Raw genomic sequence first — 20,743 nt, 5'->3', positions numbered from 1 at the left:
AAAAAATGTCAATATAGTTTGTATATTTTTAGAGTGATTGTTATAAACTGTCTTAGTTACTGGTTAATATACCTGTTCCCCATGCCAATTCTTTGTAGGCATCCATAGTTCATAGAATAAGAAACATTCTGTATTATATGTTCAGTAAGTGTTGAATTACAGCTCTAACTGATCTTTTATTTCTAAAATGACCTCCAGAAATACTTGGAGGGACGAGAGGGGAACAGTTGCCAATCTTGAAATTGTTTGCCTAAGAAAAACATATTCGTAGTATCTCTAACTTCCTTTAACAATCTATAATTTTGTTCCAGCAAATTTTATTTAACTCATACTCGAACTTTTTTCCTGATAATGTTAATTCTTTTCTTTGTAAAACTGCCTTTGGTCATAACACTTCATCAGCCCTAAACAAATTTCGTCTTTGGAAGTAATTTCCTGATAAAGTAAATTCTAGAAGGTAATTTTGATGTCACAATTGGAAATTAAGAGACATTTTAGTGGGTGATCTAAAACCAAGTCCTTAAGCCCTTCCAATCTGGGGAAGGCATTAGATAATAGAGCCATTCTATTTGTAGAATTCCAGTATTTAACAAAGGCCAATGTACTAACAGGTAAGGAACTTGGATTGTAAGAAATACAAGAAGAATTTCCTCTAAATGATGCAACGTACATACTACAAATCATCTGAATCTATAGCAACAGGGAAACTCTTAAATGTAAGTGCTTTTCTTTATCAATGTGGGTAAATCACACCCAAATCAATAACCTCTTTCCAGGAGAACAAGGGAAAGAGCGTTGCATAATCATATATACTTTTATTTAATGTTTAAAACTAATCAGCACTGGCTTCAAGGGTGGAGAGTCTGACATTATTCTTTCTCAGAGAAACTTCCATGTGCTTCATGAAATAATCCTGGTTTCATGGATTCTCATGAGTTTATGGACATCTTTATCACCATTTGACATTTTTAAATCTGTCCATGAAATAGCACCAGAACGATACTCCCTTTACACTTTCATCCGCATACCAGAACGTCTCAGAGCTAGAGTCTTCTTCCTCTTTTCCTCATTCCCTTCTACATATTTCTCTTACAGTTGTGGCTGTGAAGGATCATGGGGACATCTGTGTAACTGAGGAAATGACTCTCTGTGGATATCTGAGCATCATAACTGCAACTCACTCACTTGCAGCCTCCTCAACTCTTCCAAAAAGGTATCTCATGTTGTAAAGACAGCATATGAGTAAGGGGGAAAGGATTCAGGAAAAAAGTATGAGGCTGAACTCTAAGTAATGATTTTTTATTTTGATACATGTGGTGTCTGAACCAAGGTATCTTCTGCTCTGTTTGCAACTCTGGAAGATCTGGACTGCTTTCTAGTTCTCCTGTGTAAAAGGCACAAGTCTAAACCATTCTATTGACAGGCAGTTAGAAGTCTCAGCTTCTCACAGGGCCTCCTAGTACAATTCAGCCCACCCAGGCCTCAGGGGTATTTCTTGCTTCTGCAAGCATGTGCAGTCTTCATTTCTAAGTTGCCTCTGGGCAGGAAGAGGTTGCACATCTTTCTCCTCAAATTCAGGAGCCAAGCCTTAGGCTTCTTCCTACCCCATAGCACAGAGTTTGTACTCACCAGTTCCCTACTCATCAACCCTTCCCAAATCACATGGGATTTTCTAAAATATGACATAGGAGGAGGGAATTTTTAATGTTGGAATCACCACGAGACCAGCTCCCTTTATTACCTAAACGCCTTTTTAAATCCCAAACAATTAAAATAACACGAAGGTAGGGGATTAAAAAACTCATCAGTCTTCCAGATCAATACATAACTACCTATTATGGTTCTGCCTCTCTTCAGATGTCAATTTATACATTACTTTCTAAGTGGTTTGGATTTAGCCCATTATGTTCATTTAAAATAATTCCTCCTTCACGTATATAATTAACCAAATAATATATCAGATAGAGGGTATATTTTAAAACCTAGTTTGGGTTTATTTTTTACCCTCAATTTGAAAATTGTATGCCCAACATTAAACACTATATTTCAGCAACTACTTGATTGTTTTCCCATAAACCATTTCTTCAAAAATATAGTATAAAACCGTTGACTTTCAGAAAAGGGATACATAAGAATACACCTTAGGATCATCTACTACCATTTTACAGATGAGAAAAACTAAGGCACAAAAGATCTACATAACTTACTTGGAGTTACATAAATTGTGAGTGACAGAGCTTGGACTAGTACTCTAGTGTTTGGACCCCAAATTAAATGAAACTTCTGTTGAATTTTGCTATCTCCTTTAAAGCACAACATCTGTATGTATTTGTAAATTATAATTTTAATACATACAAAATGGATTTCAAAACATTGAACACCACTGCAAATGAAACATGCACATGAAGATAAACAGGTGCATGCACAACGCATTCCATGAGAGACTCTCTGGCTCTGCACACGCGCACAGCACAACCAGTTCTTCACTCACGAAGTTTAAAGATGATTGTGTTCCGAGAGTTTGAACATATGAGCATTTCTTACCTGGTGGCTGTATGAGGGGTTGATAAAAAACATTAAAAACTTGAGCTATGATTAGACATCAGATTTTCTGGCACTCAAAATTTGCTTCTACCTGGGTTTCAGGGTTGAGCACTTTTAATAGAAGGTAGGTCAGAGACTCGAGAGGGATAATCCAAGATAATAAGACTTTGGCATCTTTGTCACATTACAATATTAGGTTTGCTACAGGTGCCCTAATCTACCTATTGGCCGGTTATGGTCCTATTTTTTTCTTATTGGGCCTGAACTCTTTACCATACAATCACCTATTTAGATTAGAAATCTTATGTAGAAAAGAAAATAGCTTCCAAACAATTTTCTCACCCCCAGTATACTGAGGAAGGTGGTATCAGCTCTAGTGCTTTGGGAAGGGGCAGGGATTTATGCATACTAGAGAAAGAAAAAGCTTATTTTAAGCTGACGCCAATTCTCCAACACAAATGTTCAACCATGGCTAGTTAACTAAGGGTGCATACTTTGAAATAATGAATGATACCTTCGTAACATACTGCATAATACTGATGATCCACATCAGGATGCTTTCATCCCACTCTGTGAAAAGTTAAAAGGGCCTCACGTTCTGATGGTCAAATCCTTTTAAAAACATCCACCCCATATCCTCTAAAGCAGTGATTCTCAACCTTCCTAATGCCGTGAACCTTTAATACAGTCCAAAGGGGCACAACCCACAGGTTGAGAACCGCTGCTCTAAAACTAATACCTCCATAAACTCCCTTTGACCTTTTATACAAAATCTTACATCTGTTTTAATAGGTAACCAGGGGAGAACAAGGAAAGAAGCAGAGAAAAATGCTCACACCAGTTGATCTTTTCTTTCTAAATACTAAGGCATATAAAAGAATTAATCATTAAAAGATGTGAAAAGGTGCAGTTCTTTGTTTCATGTGGGTTTCTATTAAGTACCAAGGCACCCTAGAAAACAGCATCAATGTTACAACATGCAACCCCCAAAAGGGTAGCAAATTTCCATGTGATAACTTGAATAGGCTACACTCTTAAACTTCCAGGAGTGGTGACTTACTATTTTATGAACATTTTAATCAGTGCATTAGAAAGCTTTCATTTGTTTATACCGAAACCATCTGCAATAATCCACATGTATGTTTCCTTACATTTCAACCCCACTATTTTAGAAGAGCCCATTGATTCTCTGGGCAAACATCAATAAAGCTATTTTCCACGACCCTGAAATCTTCTAAACAAAGAATACATCTTCCTGACTAGCTTCCTTAGAGAAGCTCACAAAAGGACTACAGAATGGATTCATTCCATACGTGCAACAACTTTCAGTCCCAACAGGAAGAGTGAGTGACAAATAAAGGACTGAAAATCCCATAATTTTACTTCTCAAGTTTTGATCACAACTGGAAGTGTATCTGTGCTATGGAATTTCTGGCCCATGTAAAGAACAAACAGGCCCTTTGCCCAAAGGTGGTTAATAGTAAGTAAAGAGGGCTCAAGTGGACACATCTTCATTTCTCTGGGATCCAACCCCCACCTTTGCCTTCAGGATTAATGATTACAGTGAGAGACATTATATTAAAAAGCGACGTTACTCACCATGGAGGAATCACTGCTTCCACTCCCGATCGGAGCTCCCTCAGCACAGGTTGGGAGGTGGGTAGAAAGTTGACTAGCCCTGCCCCCATCTATGACATCACAATCTACCTCATAAAAGGTAGTGAAAGTGCTCTGAACTCCTGTCTGATTTCCGAGAGATACAGAAAAGAGAGCGTGAGAGAGAGAGCAAGAGAAAAAAAAAAACGTACCCTATATGGGAGGGGATTAGGGAGGTGGAAGAGGGAATGGATAATTGGGAAAAAGATGTATACGAATGAATTCAGTGTGGAAAGAGATGTGTGGGCCTTCTCGACATTAAGTAGCCCAGCCATTTGGATTCCTCATCGTCCTCATTGGCTCTTGAACGGATAAAGGTACCATCTGGGAGAAGGATGAAGAAGTACCCTGCCTTGTCAGGCATTGTGGGAGGACCATTGTAGCAGGGTTCAAAGGGGAAGAATCCCCTATTTAAAGTACTGAAGATCACCAAGAAAGAAAGCAAGGGCTGCAGCTCTTAAAGCCTGGAACAGTATGTGGGGAATCCCAGATGCCTTTCCTGGAAGTTCCATCGCCCTGCTGCGTGACCTTCATCAAGCCCTGGGCTGCGGCACATCCAGCCAGAACATGACACTGTACTGAAGTGATACTTACCTTTTTCATTGGGATCACTGGAGGACTAATGCAGCCATTGTTGCTACAACTGCAACTCTTTTTATTCTTCCTTTGTGCACCAAAAGGTGGATTATGTGAGGGGTATAAATAAAAGATAAGCCAATAACCAATGCCTATTTCTACCTTTAGGATCTTTTTGTAAAATCCTTCCATAAAATTCCTGACAATCTTGACTAAGTTTTTCTGTGTAAACCAAATATATACGTAAAGTGAACATTTAAAGCTCATCCTCAAAATTATAAAAAATCAAATGGCATAATTTCTATAATCATAAGCTCTCCTTTGCTGTAACTCTTAGAGGTCAAGCTTATGTGACCCAGTGAGAACAGGACCAAATATTTTAATCTCATGCAATTTTCCTGCAGCTATTGCTTCGTTCAGTGTCTAAGTCTAATTCTCATGGAAAACCAGACAAAGAAATGAGATAATGTATGGTGTAATAAAAATCTAAAAATATAAAATACTCAAAGTTATTGAGTATTAAGCCAAAACAAAATAATAGATGATATTAAAGAGCAGGCAGGTCCTGAAACTATGCATGGAAAAGTCAGATTTGTATTTGCCTACTTGAATATATGAAACATCAAATGATCTCTTCCTATATAAAATATTTTAGTAAAACTAACAATTTAAAATAGTATCTTACAATTCATGGCGCCATAAATGGGTTGAAACCCCAAGCCTGTTTCTATATCCAGACCCCCCCCAAAAAAAATCCTTAATTTGGGGCTTTAAAAAAAAGTCTCAGCCAATATAGTTCCATTTCTAAACCTGTCATTCTTAGCTTACTAAATTCATAAGTAAATTAGAATAATCATAATTTAAGATTAAGTAAAATTGGCAAAGTTGGAGCTTTCCGAAACAGAAGCTACTAAATTTAAAATGATTATGAATTTGGCAACATCACTTCCAATTTCACTTCAAAATAAATGCTAAAGACATTTAAAGAATGCCTTTAAAGAACTGAAGACAATAGAAAAGAAAAAAATACCATTTGGCATATAAAAACCAAGATGGGTCTTTTTTTCTATACGATTTTTTTCTCTACTTGTTACAGGAAGCAGTGATACTCTGCGAATATTTTTCTAGATGTGTTACTTATTATATTTCTGTTTTCTATAACTATGTCTAAATTCAAATTTAGGCTTTTGTTGTATGAAATTTTGCAATGAATAACCCTATAAAGTTTTATTTTTGCTCAATTTTCACATATGTATCATTGACTAGTTGGCTTATCCTTAATTTTTTATAATTTATAAAAATCTTTTTCAGTTTTTTAAGTTTGGCATCTTTGGGTTTTCATATCATAGGAAATATGTTACTCATTTACTATTTCTCAAATAGTTATTAGAAATTTATTTGGGTCGTTTCACCTCTCATTAGAAAATTAAAAATTAATGATGTAATTGTCCATTCTTCCAATAAACACCTTAGGATTTTCACTACCCAGCAAAGAAATTTCACTTATCCCAACATTCATATTAGAATAAGAATTGAGTTAAACACTTATTAAATACTGAAGTAGAATAAACTGAACTTAGATTATAATCTATTGACATTTCTTATTAATCACTTATTGTCTCTTTGGAAATGGAGCATGACTTCAGGAACCCAATGCAAAACTAGGCTGCATCAAAAGGATGCAAGTGGTGAACTGTGCTGACCTTTTAGGTGAATTTAGTATGACTGGTTGTGATGATGCCTTTAGTTGTGGTATTAATTAAAACAAACAAATCTTTCTTTGACAAAGGATGCAATGGCAGGATCAGATAATTTCTAACTGTTCCTAGGCTCTAGCCTCTTGATATTATTCACAAAACCTAAGTCCTTCTCCATATATAGATTTGCCACATACTTCTCATAATACTGCATAAATGGAAGACTAGCTCAAGACAAGACAGGAAATGTTTACAAGATTTCAAAAGTCAGGAGACTCAATTATGGTAGTAATGGTTACAATTTTATTCTAACTTACCCAGAGAGATATAGGGCTGATTTTGATTTTTGTTTGAGGCTAAAAAATAATTTGACTTCTTAGTACAAAGGATGAAAAGTCAGGTGGAACAGTGTATACATTCCACAAAAACCAAATCTGTAGATGGATTTATAAAGTAATACAGCATGAAAGACATGACCAAATTGTCTTGCAACTTGACCAAAATGTTATTATTGAAGAGGGGTTCCTATAAATTTTGATAACATTGGATTTGAATTGGGAGTTCCTAGATAAAGAGATCACGTTTTGATCCTGTTTTAAGGTGGTGTCTCACACGGAAATGCAGACAGAAAAGACCATATCGTTTTCAGAAGACGATGTCAATTATAACCTCCCCAGAATATTTCTCAATGGCAAAACAGATTTGCCAAAGGAAATGGATGAAAGAGGTCCAGATGTAGGTTGTACAGATTGGCGGAACATCTAGCCAGAGTTTCAGTCAATTTCATCATCAGTAAGGCATCTTCCCAGATGAAGGTATTCAGAGAAAAGTAATAAGACACAGAATTGATGATGAAAGAAATCATTAAAAGTCCAAAGAGTACTTGCCTTCAAGAAAATAGAATTATGATGAAATATTTAGAATATATTTATTGCAAAGAAAGAAAATGAATAGTCAAGATAAAGTAAGACAAGGTGTTGAGAAACAGTAAAAGAAATCTGGATGAAGAAAACTCCACAGACTGACTATGCAGAAGCCTTCCTTATTGGAAGATACATGGGCCATAATATGTTGCATATTTCTCTTTTAAGGGCTGTGATCTAGGCCATATTTTATAAATCGTTTAAATTAGGCTAGAGAAAGCACTTGACCAAATAATCTGTAGAGACAGAATGTAGATGACAGTAAGTTAAACACTCTTATTTCTCGAACGTAGGAAACCAAAAAACAAGGAATGCACAGACATAGCCATCAACTGATACCACTTTAAGAACCCTGAACATTTCAATAAGCTGAGAAACTAAATGGAAAAAAAAGAAACATGGACTATGCAGTTTAATAAAAACACAATGGACAGGAAAAAAATTATCCTTTTCATACAAATTATTTGATATTAGAGATAGAGATTTTAAATTCTCCAACTCAATCGACATTTATTGCTGTGCCTTTTACATAGCCAGGAGACAACAAAAATGTTCAATTTAATGAATAAGAAAACATTCTTTTGTGAACAAAAATTAAATCAACTCTTTGAAGTCCTGATTGTTAGTAACTAGAAATTAGGAGCAATTTATGAAAACACAATTTTTAGTAAAATATTGTCAAAATGTTATCAAATTCAGTACTAAATTTAGAAATCACATCCTAGTTTTGCTATGGGAGTCTCTTTATTTTAATCATCTAAGATAATGGGAAGGTATGAAAAATCCAAAATAAAATCCCCAGATAATCTTTAATGTATGACTTTAATATCTACCCTCTTATTGCTACTTATTCATATATCAACTTGTTCACATTTTAACGTTTTTCTTCAGCAGCTTTCACTCCAAAGATTCTTGGGGACAGTCCAAGTAGACACAAGAAAAAATTCAAATAAACATTTCTAAATAATCTATTCTGTGACTAGAGTTAACAAATCCAAGTTTTTATAGGAGCTGAATTTATAGCTACTGTTTCTAAATAAAGACATTCACTCAACACTTTGGCTTCCCATAATTATTTGGTTCAATTTAAGGGAATAGATATATCTAGGTTTACTCTCCAGATCCAGAACTGGTTTAAACTTGGGGAGGGATAACTTCCAAGACACTTCTCTAAGCAACAATTAAAACATTATTTAAAATAAAGAACATCTTAGGATGAAAGATGATTATCACAGATGAACAAATACTCAAAATTAGGATATGTCTAATGAGAGGACTTGATAAAACAGTACTTTAAAATAAGTATGCCTAGATTTCACAGATATCCTAAGATATGATCATCTCGGTATCTGCAGGGATTTGGTTTTAGGATCCCAGTCACCTAAATCTATGGAGTTCAAGTCCTTTACATAAAAAACCTAATATTTGTGTATAACCTATACATTTCCTCTTATACGCTTTAAATCATCTCTAAGTTACTTCATACACATGATACTTATTAGAATATAAATGTTAATTGGTAGTTACACATATTGTGCATTATTTGTATTTTTATTGTCGAATTGTTATTTTGGTTGTTTCTTTCTCCAAATATCTTCAATCCAAGTTTAGATGAATTCACGCATGTAGAACCCATGGATACAAAAAGCCACTTCAGCTGTTATGTGCCACTAGCTCCCTTTTCCCAGATCCACCCCATGTGTCCAATATCCAAGTGTTCACAAAGTAGTTCTATTAATTGGCTGCCAAATAATTCTCAAAATATGAACTGAAATCTAAGACATTAACAGATAATAGATTAAGGTGTCATTTTTCTGCTTTCCTCCTTTTAATTAGAGGCTGTCAAAACTTGAAAAAACTTCTAAGACCTGAAGGAAGAAAAGTTCACTGACTGAATGAGAATTATAATGGCCTTGACATCTCTGGGGAAGACACAATCTTTTTAAAGCCACTTGGCTAATGCTTCTACTTTTATAAGCAATAATGTCTTCACACTAAAATAGAAATAATTCTTTGGCCCACAGACTTAGATGATGCAATCAAATCCATTCACTGAGTAGATCAAGGTTAGATCAGTTCATATCTCCAGTTTAGGTAAAAAAAAATTGTTTTGTGCACATCTATGTTTTGTCGCAACAGAGTCTCTTTTCTTAGTTTAAAATGAGTGCACTGAGACACGAGTATTTTTTATTCCATGCATAAACAATTCAGCAAGGTAACAAAATGGTTTCATTCCCTCAGTGAATAAATGATTATTTTTCAATGGACAAAGCTGATTACATTGGCAAGTACAAGGTCACTGTTGCAGGTCACTTCTATTCTACAGTACTCTACACCATTGCAGAGTATAAACTGAAGGGCTACCTCTTAGGGTGGAGCAGTATACAGTTCTCCTTTGACAGGACTCCTTGACTTCAGGAATAGCAGGGGCATGGTACAACAGGCATGAAGCTTCCTATAACGGCTGGCACTCAAGATGATTTGTATTTGTTTTATTAAAATTTCTATTACTTTTCTATTTCTAAAAATAACAGTCTTGAATTGGTTACATCTTACTTTTATATCCTCAGGGGAAAGAATTTTCACTGATAAAACCATTTAAGGGTTATTTTCCACTGAGAGTTTGTATAATTTGGGTTTTGCAAAAATCAATCACCATTTATATTGATACAAATGTAACTAAGAAAAACTTAACTCAGGAATCTGAATCTATGTAGTTATAGTTTTACTAACATAACACATAATATGGATGTGGGCTTTTGGGAGGAAGATTGAATTGTGCAGCCAGTCATCTTACTAATAAGGGATGTGCAAAGAACAACTACCACTCTATAATATAAAGGATAAATGCCCATTTTAATTTTCTTATAAAGTATCTCCGCTACCCCAATATTCACATTTATCTAATCTTATGTTTATTTTATCTTACTATATCCATATCTTGACACTCCAACTTTTTTTAAATTAAGAAAAGTCTTTTCTATGTGCCCAGTGTCAGGTACAACTCATTTGAATACCATTTTAGATGGATGTTATCCATTTTATGAGAATGCTTGCTGTTAAGTATCCAGAATTATCAAATCCTATGTTAGTGTTTCTAATATTGTTCAGAATAATACACAAAGTATAAATCTTTGGGGAGCTAAAAATATCGAAGTTCATGAAATAATTATTTTTCCAGATCCACGTGTACATCTCCATTCTAACTTTAAAAGTGTCTATTAAATCCTTTGAAACCTAGCAAATAAAAATTAGTCAAAACCATAATAATTAAATATACAGATAATTTCCTTATGACACCACTGGAACTTATTTGTATTCAAAGTAGTATTTATATGCTTTAAGAAAAATAACTGGGCTCAGCTTTTCTCTCATAATCCCATCACATTTAATGAGCATGACCTAAACTCATTTCGGAGACGCTACAGTTAACTTCCTCATCGGCCTTCATTCCTTTTCTTCTCACCTCCCCCTTCTTTTTCTTTTCTTTCTTCAATATGCCTTTTCTCAAAAAGCATATGAACTGGCTGAAGATTTTAGAGAAGTAAATATTAACTAAGCAAACAAAGGCAGTTTACAGACTAACTGGCTGTTTAATCCTCGGAAACTCAGTTTCCTTCATTTTCACTTTAACACGTCTATCATCCCATTAGTTAATTATTTTTTCTTTCCCATTACTCCCCTAGTACCGAGATTGAACTGAATCAGCTCCACAAAGGCATCCTGTACTTTAAGATGTAGTGAGAATGGTACCTTCAGGCTGTTGAGAGAAATTTAAGCCAATGACTTAACCAAATGGATTATTCAGTCGGAAAACTACAGTGCTTCTTAGACAGTGTTTGTGAGAATAGTGAACACGGATTCATATTTTGGACTGTTATATTTCTCTAGTTCCCCATCATGAGTTGTGGAGAGCTCTTGAATCCACTGTGCTTCACAATGTGTTGAGTTTTCCTTCCCCACCTCTCAAGCCAAAAGCAGACATATCACAAGAGGCCTTTTTCAGTTCATACACATAGAATCACGTAAAACATACACAGGCTGACATGGTACATAATTGTGCATTTTGTTTAACGTAAGGTCATCATGCCAGCAAAAGACTTAAAAAGCATGGCTTTCTGGTTTGGAAATCAAAATCATTTTTCTAGGCAAAAGGGAAATAATCTGTCCAAATCTCTTCTGTTTTGGAGGACACTTTGATTTCTAACAAATAGAACTTTCCTAGGGGCTTTCATATATTTCAGAGAAGCCACAGTTTGAATCCCATGTATATAAACACACAGGTAAAAAAGAAAGAAGATTCAAGTATTTCTTTTCTGATTGCACTTTTAAACTACAATGGCTTCTCCTGAAAAACGATAGCAACTTTGTCGTGCCGGACCACAAAATGAATGGGTGCAACTTTCTTGGCAAAATCATTGAAAGTTTTTGTGTATGGGGTCTCACAATCTTGACTCTTTTAGAACTTTGAAGGCAATCATTTGTGGCTATTTTGCACAGTAAGCATATCCCTTTTTTTTTCTCCATTAGCCATCAGTGAAGGATGATGAAGAGTAAGATGGAGGCAGAAGTGGCAAAGACAGCAGATACAGGTGTAGGTATGGCACCAAACAGCAATCGAGCTTGGAAAAAATCATGAGAAAGCCAAGAGCAGGCTCATGACTGAGCAATGTGTAGCAAACTTTTATAATGCATTTGCCTCAGAATTATTATAACGTTGTACATCATTCCTCTAAAAGAAGCCTTCTCCCATGCAAGGACTCTGCCAATAAGGCTCAAAAAGAAGGAAATAGGCTTCTTGATGGTGTTCCCAATCTCAAACAACTCTGCAAAAGCCAACAGTGCAAGTGATAAAAGCCAGTGATGGTTCGGACTACATCTAAATGAGGAAAGACAATGAAGATGAGCTCTGGAGGCAGTGATGAGTGATGGGTACCGAGAAGATGATGGAGAGCGGCTCTGCCAGGAAAAACCACCCAGATGAGGTCGTGGAGTCTGAGAGCCACAAAGATGCTTTGCGCATCCATGTAAATAATAAGATTTAGAAAGTAACAAACGAAAGCACACAAGGCAAGCCGAACAAAAAGCACTTAGTGTCACAGGGGCTATATACAGATGGACATGAAAGCTGAGTGGTATGGAAAACTATACCATCAAGGCTGAAGATAAGAAAGGAAGCAAGGGAAATGCAATGAGTTGATCACTTCTTGGTGAGAGAATCTTAGTAATCACCAGCTTGGCAGAAAGGACACACTGCAAGACAGATTGCTCTTGGTTGCTGAAGAATGTTGAAGCAGGATCACTTTGGGAATGCAAAGAAGTGACTGTGCTTTGGGAAGAGGCATAAAATAGCCAATTTATTGGGCTCTAGGTGGGACTGCATGGAACAGGTTTTCCAGACGATGTCTCCATGCAAGCCAAGTCAGCTCTTTTCCCAGCCACGTGTTCTGCAAGTCAATCAATATAAAAACTAAAACGTTTGGGTTCAAGAATGACTTTTTCACATATTTTTACCAAATGATCAAACGGTCTGAATTTCCAAAAACAGCTCCAGGAAGAGTTATGCTTCATAACCAGTCTGATTTTCACAAGGCATTCACTGTGTTGGAAATATTAAATGCCTGGTAATTCTATAAAGTGGCAGCATCATGGCTGGCTGGGAAAAGAACTAAGGTGGCAGAACCACACCTCTGAACTTGCAAATAATTTATGACAAATGGCACCCGGTACTGAGAGAAAGGGGCTGAGGGAGGAGAAGCAGCCAAGGTGAAGAACCTCAACACATATATTTGGAAATCTTGCCAAGAAATTATGATTCTTCTAAATAATCATTGACGTACTTCTATGCATTTGGTGAACATGAACTAGATAATTATATTTTCATGAGAAAAGAAACACTGAGTGTTCAAGCAAAGAATATATAATTGTTAGTGTTTTGACAACTATGTTAGTTTCTGGCCACAGCACGTCAACCTGTATTAAATTCAAACATCTAGCTTTCAAGGGTTACTGATAACCTAGTATGCATTGGAACCTGATGAATATATTCCTATCGTTTTCATCATCTCTAGCATGTGAACACATCCACACATAGAGAGGTTGGCTCCTGAACAGAGAATGAAAATTACTAGGACTAACAAAGGGAAGTAGACTCACAATGAGTAAATATACAAAAGCCCCAGATAATTATAATAGTCACAGCTTGGCAATGAGTTTCCAGACTATGAAATTAGTTTTCTTGTGAAGAATGGAGATTTTACAAGGCTAGTATAAACACAGGGTAATTGGAAAATCAAATTGCTCTTTGTGAGCTATTGTAAGGTCTGGAATAATGGTGATAACATTTATTTAAAAAAAAAAAAAACCCTCCCTATGAATCACTGTAGTTTGGTGTTTTTAGCAGTACTGTTGCCAAGAATGCTTGCCTTGGAAGTACAACAGTGGGTATTTTACACGGTGAAGCCCAAGTCCCGGCTTACCCCTGACACAATGAGCTCTCCTCCCAGATTCTGTACTTCTGCCTTCACCTTGCTGCAGATGTTAAGCTGATGGCAATACAAGGCAATTCGCTGAAGGTAGGCTAATAAATCCTGCTTACATGCTGAATCAGGGCACTATAAAACATTAAAAGAACAATCTCAATTAGTAAGTTCTCTGCAGTTCCTAACACTTGCTATATAAAAGCTGTGGGAAGAAAAGGTTTCAGTGTCACATGGCTTAATTACATTCACTTAATATAACTTCTTCATGGAGCATTTTAGAAAGGCCACAGCCAGTAGTTTGGAATAGTTAGCTCTAGTTTGGATAAAATTTTATAAAGACAATACTGGAGATCTTTCAGAAAGTCTCACTGGGACTTCTGTATATGTTTATATTTTTTATGTTGTCTTTTAAACTCTAAAGAAAACTAAATATTTCACAATTTTCTTTCTAGTTATTTTCAAATTTTACTATATGTAAAGTTATCTTAAGTCAAAGGAACAAAACAAAGGAGGCTGGAAATAAAAAACTCTGTGTGACAAACTCTTTCTTGATTTTTTTTTTCCAGCTACAATTCAGCATTAGGTTGTTTATTTTCTTTTTATTAACTCATAGCTGTGTACATTAATACTATCATGGGATACAGTGTGCTGTTTCCATACACAATTTGAAATACCTTCGTCCAACTTGGTTGACATAGCCTTCAAAGTGAGAGTTCCAATCCACTTAGTTCAGGAAAAAAAAAAATTTGTTTCCTTGAGTTCTTTGAGTGTTTATTTTTAAGAAAAGCATCATTTGCTAAAGAAAATCTCTCATACCTTTTTGATTTTCATATTTATCAAGATTTTAGCAACATAATAAACTTCCTTTAAGTGAGATACTCTAAAATGGTTTATGACCACTATAAGAAAAATTGATTTATAAAATGAATTTAAAGCCAGTTGAAATACATTCATAAGAATAACAACAGAGCCCTTTGATCGATGAACCAGAGTCAAATCTGGCTAAGCAGTCTGAATTCTTATTGTGATTGAAGGGGCTAGATATCTCTTAAGTACCACAGAGTTTAGCTAAACACTTCCATAGACATTTATGTGACTCCCTAAAACATCTCTGGGGCTTCGATGCCCATGGCTATGCACTAATTGCAATACCTGTGTACTTCTATTGCTATCAAAGGTTCAGCTTGAGCTGTTTCCAGGACATTTAATTGTTCTGGCTCAATTTGGCACTTGTAAAGGACATATAAAACCCAGATCTTTGTTGGAATAGTATAAGATATGAGTCCCTACAGTTTAAACTGAAGTATGTTACTTAGCATCAGAGGATGGGAGAAAGACTCTGAGGTAAGTTACCTTCAAGTTCAACAAAGGAAATTTCTTTTATCAAGACTTCGAAGCCAGTGGTTTTACATAACCATTTTTTCAACAAACAATAAAGGGGAATTTTTTAATACATAACACTTTACCATGGTTGTATTTTTTCCCCACTAACTATGCTTATCAAGAAAGAATCCCACAGTGACTGTTTTTAGCTTCCCACAAGTACTTAATACTGTAATATTTATCTTACCCCAGAGACCCATATAGTGAAAGGAATTAACTTTAAAATGATATCTCCCCAGAGGGCTGGCAAGGCTTCCCATACAAATACCTTGCAGCAAATTAAAGTGAGAGTTCTATCTCAACGGAACACTAATTAAAAATGCAACAGTCCGTAAAAAGTTTATATTGCATGCATATCTCTAATCTTCATAAAAATATTTTCAGGCAAAATAAATGTAACCAATCCACTTCTTTGTAAGGCGCATTCTATTCTATTACTTAAACTGAAGCAGTTAAAAGACACATAAAAATGCACGATGGATCAAAATAAACAATAATAATAACTTCTATAGTGTGGAAATAGGTGCTGTATTAGATAAAGAAATATCCTATTCCAGAGAAAACATTAGCAAAAATCACCAAGTTATTTTATGGCTAATGACAGAAAGAATGCAACAAAGGTTAGGTTTAAACTGCATCTGTTTATGGCACTGAACAGTGTTTAAATACACTGTTACTTAATCTCAAAACAAATCTAAAATCCTAGGATCTGGGTGTATTTGTATGTGTCACACAAATACAACATCAGAACTGTTTGGGGGTATACTTCATGGTCATAATTGTTGGAAATAAAGGCCCTAAAATGTAAAATCAAAGTAAGAGTCTTAACCAAAACTATTGAACCTAAGAAGCCAAAACATATTGACAAGTAGAGCCTGGGATGTTGAAGGTGACAAGTACCTAGAGAAGCAACCCTAATACTAAAGAACAGGGAGGGGAGTTTATAAAGGAACACAAACAATCAAAAAACAAAGGAGATAAGGCCAGCGGCAAAGGAGGAAGCCATCTTGTCTCTTTCAGTATCTCCAGAGAACATAATTGTATTGTCATCTATAAAGCACTCTTGTGTTTACAATAGTGTTTCCATAGATATAATAGTATATCTAGTATTTTTATTTCACAAACTTTCCTTATATCTTAAGTTATATTCCATAAAGGGATATTCATCATTTTTTTGGAAATGTCTGTTACCTAAAGTACTCTTACAAAGAAAGAGTGCAATAAGAAACCAGAACAGGATATTAAAGTTCTAATTAAAGCCAATAAAATGAAAAATGTGAAAATCAAACATTCGGGGTGATGTTGAGAACTTTTTAATGTGTATCCCACTTGGGTGTCCTAACAGACAAGAGATAGGTTCAAGAATTTCACTTCCTTCTGATACCTTTGAGACTCGGAAAAATAAAGTTGAAATCTGAAGATTTCTCATCATGTGGATTAATCTCATTTATGTTAGAACATAAATTTTTAGGAATTCTAAAAAGCATCATTAGAGTAGGGTCCATATTAAACAATAAGAAGTAAACTTCTGCTTTCTTACTACCACATTTAAAAGCTTGATGTTCTCTGAGATTCCTGAATCTCCGTCTCCACCACTCCATCTCCACGTGTTCTGACTCCCTACTCTCAGTCCTTCGTCTAGTCCTGGTTGAATCCTTCCCTCCACTTCTTACATGGACGATCCTACTTGATCCCTCACTCCTCTAAAGCTCTGCTAACCAGTTCCCAGCCCACTGGGGCACATTGCTCTTTTTCTGCCTTTATTAACTCATTCCATCAGTTAACAAAATATGAAATCAAAAATTTCCTGGGTAGGGGAGGGGAGCCAAAAAAAAAAAGTAAAACAATAAATAAAAAATATTTTTAAAAATATGGTAAGCACCATGGAGTAAACAAAAACAGGCTTTAGTTAGGGCTCTCAGAAAAGATGATTTTTAAACCAAGGGTCCAACAATAAAAAAAAAAAAAAAATTATGCTTTCTTTTTTCTTCCATTAGGCAGTTTAATTGACAGTCTGACTGGGGGTGGCTGGGGCAATCCATACCTTTGTGGGGGCTAATACCTTTTACGAAGTAAGTGCTCTTATTTCTCTAAGAATTTTGGTTGTCTCCTGAGCTGAATCCACCTTTGCCATCAGCTCTGTCTCAGCAAAATCAAAGGCCAATGTGTACAATATTAGTGATTCTCTGCAATTAATTTTTCAGAAGCATTTTATAGGGTGCATAAAACTCATTACAGATCCCAAGTGCTAATTAACAATTCCACCCAGCTCGTGCCCACTCTTCCTCTTATGTTACCTGATCAGCCACAGCTCGGGCTAATTTGTCCATTCGAGAACCTGCTTCGGCAATTTTCTTGGCAGCATTAATGACATCAGATGTATTTTTCAATGGGCCTTTGCCTCTGAAACGATATATATGACATAATCAGAAATCCACTTAATGACAGGAAACACACAAACCACATATCCCCTTTGTCTAGGAGTCTGGTTTTGTATTTGATATGGTGTTGGCCATGTTGGAATTTGGAAAGGTTTCTTGCTTGATTTCAATTTCTATGTTAATAGCCCACTTTGCTTCCATTCATTTTGGGGAATATTTTTCCATATTTGGATGTGCATGCACATGGTTTTATCCTTTATGTTAATTTCCATTTTTAAAATAGTGGTTGATTACAAAAGATGGTTACCACAAGAGCAAGGGAAATTAATTTTATAAATGCTTACATGTATTGAGTGCTATTAAACATACTGCCTCGTTTGGTCTTGGCGATAATAACAATAAGTGGATATCATCATTCTAATGTTAGAAAGGAATAAAATAGGCCAAAAATTATCGATTATCTAATCATATATAGGTCATAAGCGAAACACTCTAAATTTTAAGTGGAGTCTAGCCAAAACTAACACACATGCATTGTCTTCTATACCATGTCTAGAATATTTGTATTATTTAATTTTTAGGTCCCGTATGGCACTTTGAGAAGAGATTCTCTCTTCAGGGAATATAACTGGAACTGTTTGCCTGGAATTTAGAAGTTTCAGAACTTTATTAGCTTGTATGCTTCCTACAGTGATTTATGGAGGTTTCTACAAAACCCATGACAGTAAATGTCTTTCTACTTCTAAACAATAACCCCAATATTTTCACATAAGGTTTGCAATTAGGTGAACTGCTTAATATTGTATGTTTTTAAAATATTTTCAAGGAAAAGAAAATTATGCTGCATACTAAATCTTTAAATAAAATACAGCTGTAGTATAACTTTTATTTTCCTTTTCTTGGGAGAATAGCAAAGAAAATGTTTATCCTTATTTTTTAGCATTGTTAGTTATCCTGGTCTCCTTATATGCATCTCAAAATCAATGCTTTTTTTAAGGCTATCCTATTACATGCCTATAGTTAGAAACGCGTGAGATGCAGAGGAAAAACTACTCTGAAGGCATTTATTTAGATCACGGTAGAAGAGTTTTACAGAGCAGGCAATAATCACCATAGTTATATAATACCATTTCATAAAATGAAAAATGGAAAATGTCTTTCAGTAAATAAATGTAAATGAAAAACATTTTGTTCTGTTTCATTCCTAATTTCCTGCCTAGCTTTTTTTATATTAGTAGCTAAAAGTAAAATATACGGTCCACGTTAATATTTAAATATATCCATAGGGAGACTCAAAACTTAAGATATTTCATTTTGCTGTCATGACATTAACTCTTCCACAAAGCACGTTAATTTTCAGGTGCTATTTAGAGTTTAAAATAGCAATAATTTTACATGTGAATTTTATGTAACATAGAGGAGTTATAGATTTGATCAATGACAATCTGGCATTACCTTACAAATTTTTCCTTTTTGTTTTTAATTATCTCTGTATGAATTTTTTTCTTTTTGTTGTTTTTTATTTGTTTTATTTTTAAGGAAAGCTTCTTTGCAGATCTGTCAGTGTTTAATAATGTTCTCATTATTTATTTCTCTGTAACTTCCAGCCCTTAGAAAATCTATTTTCTACAGTTTTATTCTCACACAATATATGTTGGAACTTCATCTTAACCCGTTCATTAAGAGCTGCACTCGGCCTGATTTTTCATTGCTAATGATCATCCGGGTTTATTTCAGGAGTTTCAAAGGATTTCAGAAAATACTTTTTCATGAACATTACACAGTAATTTTCAACAGCTGATTGTTTTTGACAAAAATGTGCTCAGTTAATAAATTGTGTCTACATAGACCCTGAATTTGCTTGGGGTTCAGGTTCTCACCTGTAGCCAAACAATGAAGTAAAACACGCCTCTCTGACTGCAATGGGACTCAAGTTCATAGACGCATTAGTATATTGCTATGGAGAAAATGGTTTGAGACTATTAAGAGTGCATACCGTACACCCAATTCAAATTCTTAGAGTTGGTAGCTAGATGTGAAGGTATATTTCACAAAATTAGGATGCAAATGTTTCCTCATTTTCTAGTTAGGGGAAATTGAAACCCAAGAAGGAAGAATAAGGGAGATGCTTAAATGATACTGCCCACCCAGAATGAGAAACATGACCAAAACCTATAGGTCCTAAATTGTGATTTAATACTCATTTTCCTAAAGATGCTTCATTCTTAGGGAGAACAGCTTGAGTAATATGCTTAGAGAAAAACAAATAGCCTTAACTACATGATATGCAAAAAATAACAAAAATGCCAATTAAGAATCTGCCTCAAGAATTTAGAAAGTAGTAGGAAAAAACTGATAAAATGGCAAGATCAATGAGTCAGAAAACATAAAACCCTGAAAATAATAAATAAATCCTAAAATGGCTTCAAAACAAAAAGAAGGCGAAACTGATGTGGAAAGTATATTTGGAATTGCTACCAAGAAAAAACAGGAGAAAAAATATCCAAAAGTAAAAAAGAGTGTAATAACCTTAGAAAACAGAATATACAAAGCTACTGCCCTCAAATATATGTAAATAAATTTGAAAATGCAGATGAAATAACTTTCTAGGAAAATACAATTTACTAAACCTGACCAGAAAGAAGATTCAGAAAAACCTCAATAGTCTGATTTCCACAGAAGATATAAAGCTGTCAGAAAGAACCAAAGAAAAAGAAAAAAGAAAGTAAATTCAGGTAGTTTCTTATGGGTATCAACTAAATGTTTAAAGAAAAGATAAATTCCAGTGCTATTTAAACTCTTACGGAATTTAAGAAAGAAAAAAATCAAAAAGAATTCCATTTGGCAACATAATATTGATATTGTTAGAAGCAAGTCAGATAAAACTATTTAAAGGTGGTGACTTAGGCAGTAAACTATTCACTTAAAAAACGGGAAGAAGAACCCAGGTAGTGGCACTTCAGTGCTGGAATAGGGTCATATTTACAAGGGTTGATTGTTAAATTTTCAGGAATATGATGAGAGTCAGTTGACATGTCAGTAGCTTAAAATCTGCAACAATGAAACTATTTACTCTATGGAAATCAGCCAATGCTGCAAAA

General features: G+C 35.0%; 1 protein-coding gene across 8 annotated transcripts in view; it reads right to left on the bottom strand.

The window, feature by feature from the left end:
* Nucleotides 1-20,743, bottom strand: part of CTNNA2 (catenin alpha 2) — a 1,095,877-nt gene that overhangs the window by 22,681 nt on the left and 1,052,453 nt on the right. For 4 of the 8 annotated variants that reach the window (XM_003801234.2, XM_023507760.1, XM_023507759.1 and 1 more), the window contains 2 exons: nucleotides 17,559-17,664; nucleotides 13,876-14,010 (listed from right to left, as the gene is read on the bottom strand). In XM_003801234.2, coding sequence (XP_003801282.1) covers nucleotides 13,876-14,010; nucleotides 17,559-17,664 — 241 coding nt within the window. Of the gene's footprint in view, nucleotides 1-4,143; nucleotides 4,288-13,875; nucleotides 14,011-17,558; nucleotides 17,665-20,743 lie in introns of all 8 variants that reach the window. The other 4 variants (XM_012812356.1, XM_023507758.1, XM_023507761.1 and 1 more) reach the window with 2 other exon arrangements.

Source organism: Otolemur garnettii, unplaced genomic scaffold (assembly GCF_000181295.1).
Source record: "Otolemur garnettii isolate 467f Iridium unplaced genomic scaffold, OtoGar3 scaffold00203, whole genome shotgun sequence".
Classification (NCBI taxonomy): Eukaryota; Metazoa; Chordata; class Mammalia; order Primates; family Galagidae; genus Otolemur; species Otolemur garnettii.
The sequence above is the reverse complement of the archived record's forward strand: the minus strand, read 5'-3'. Positions and strand labels throughout refer to the sequence as shown.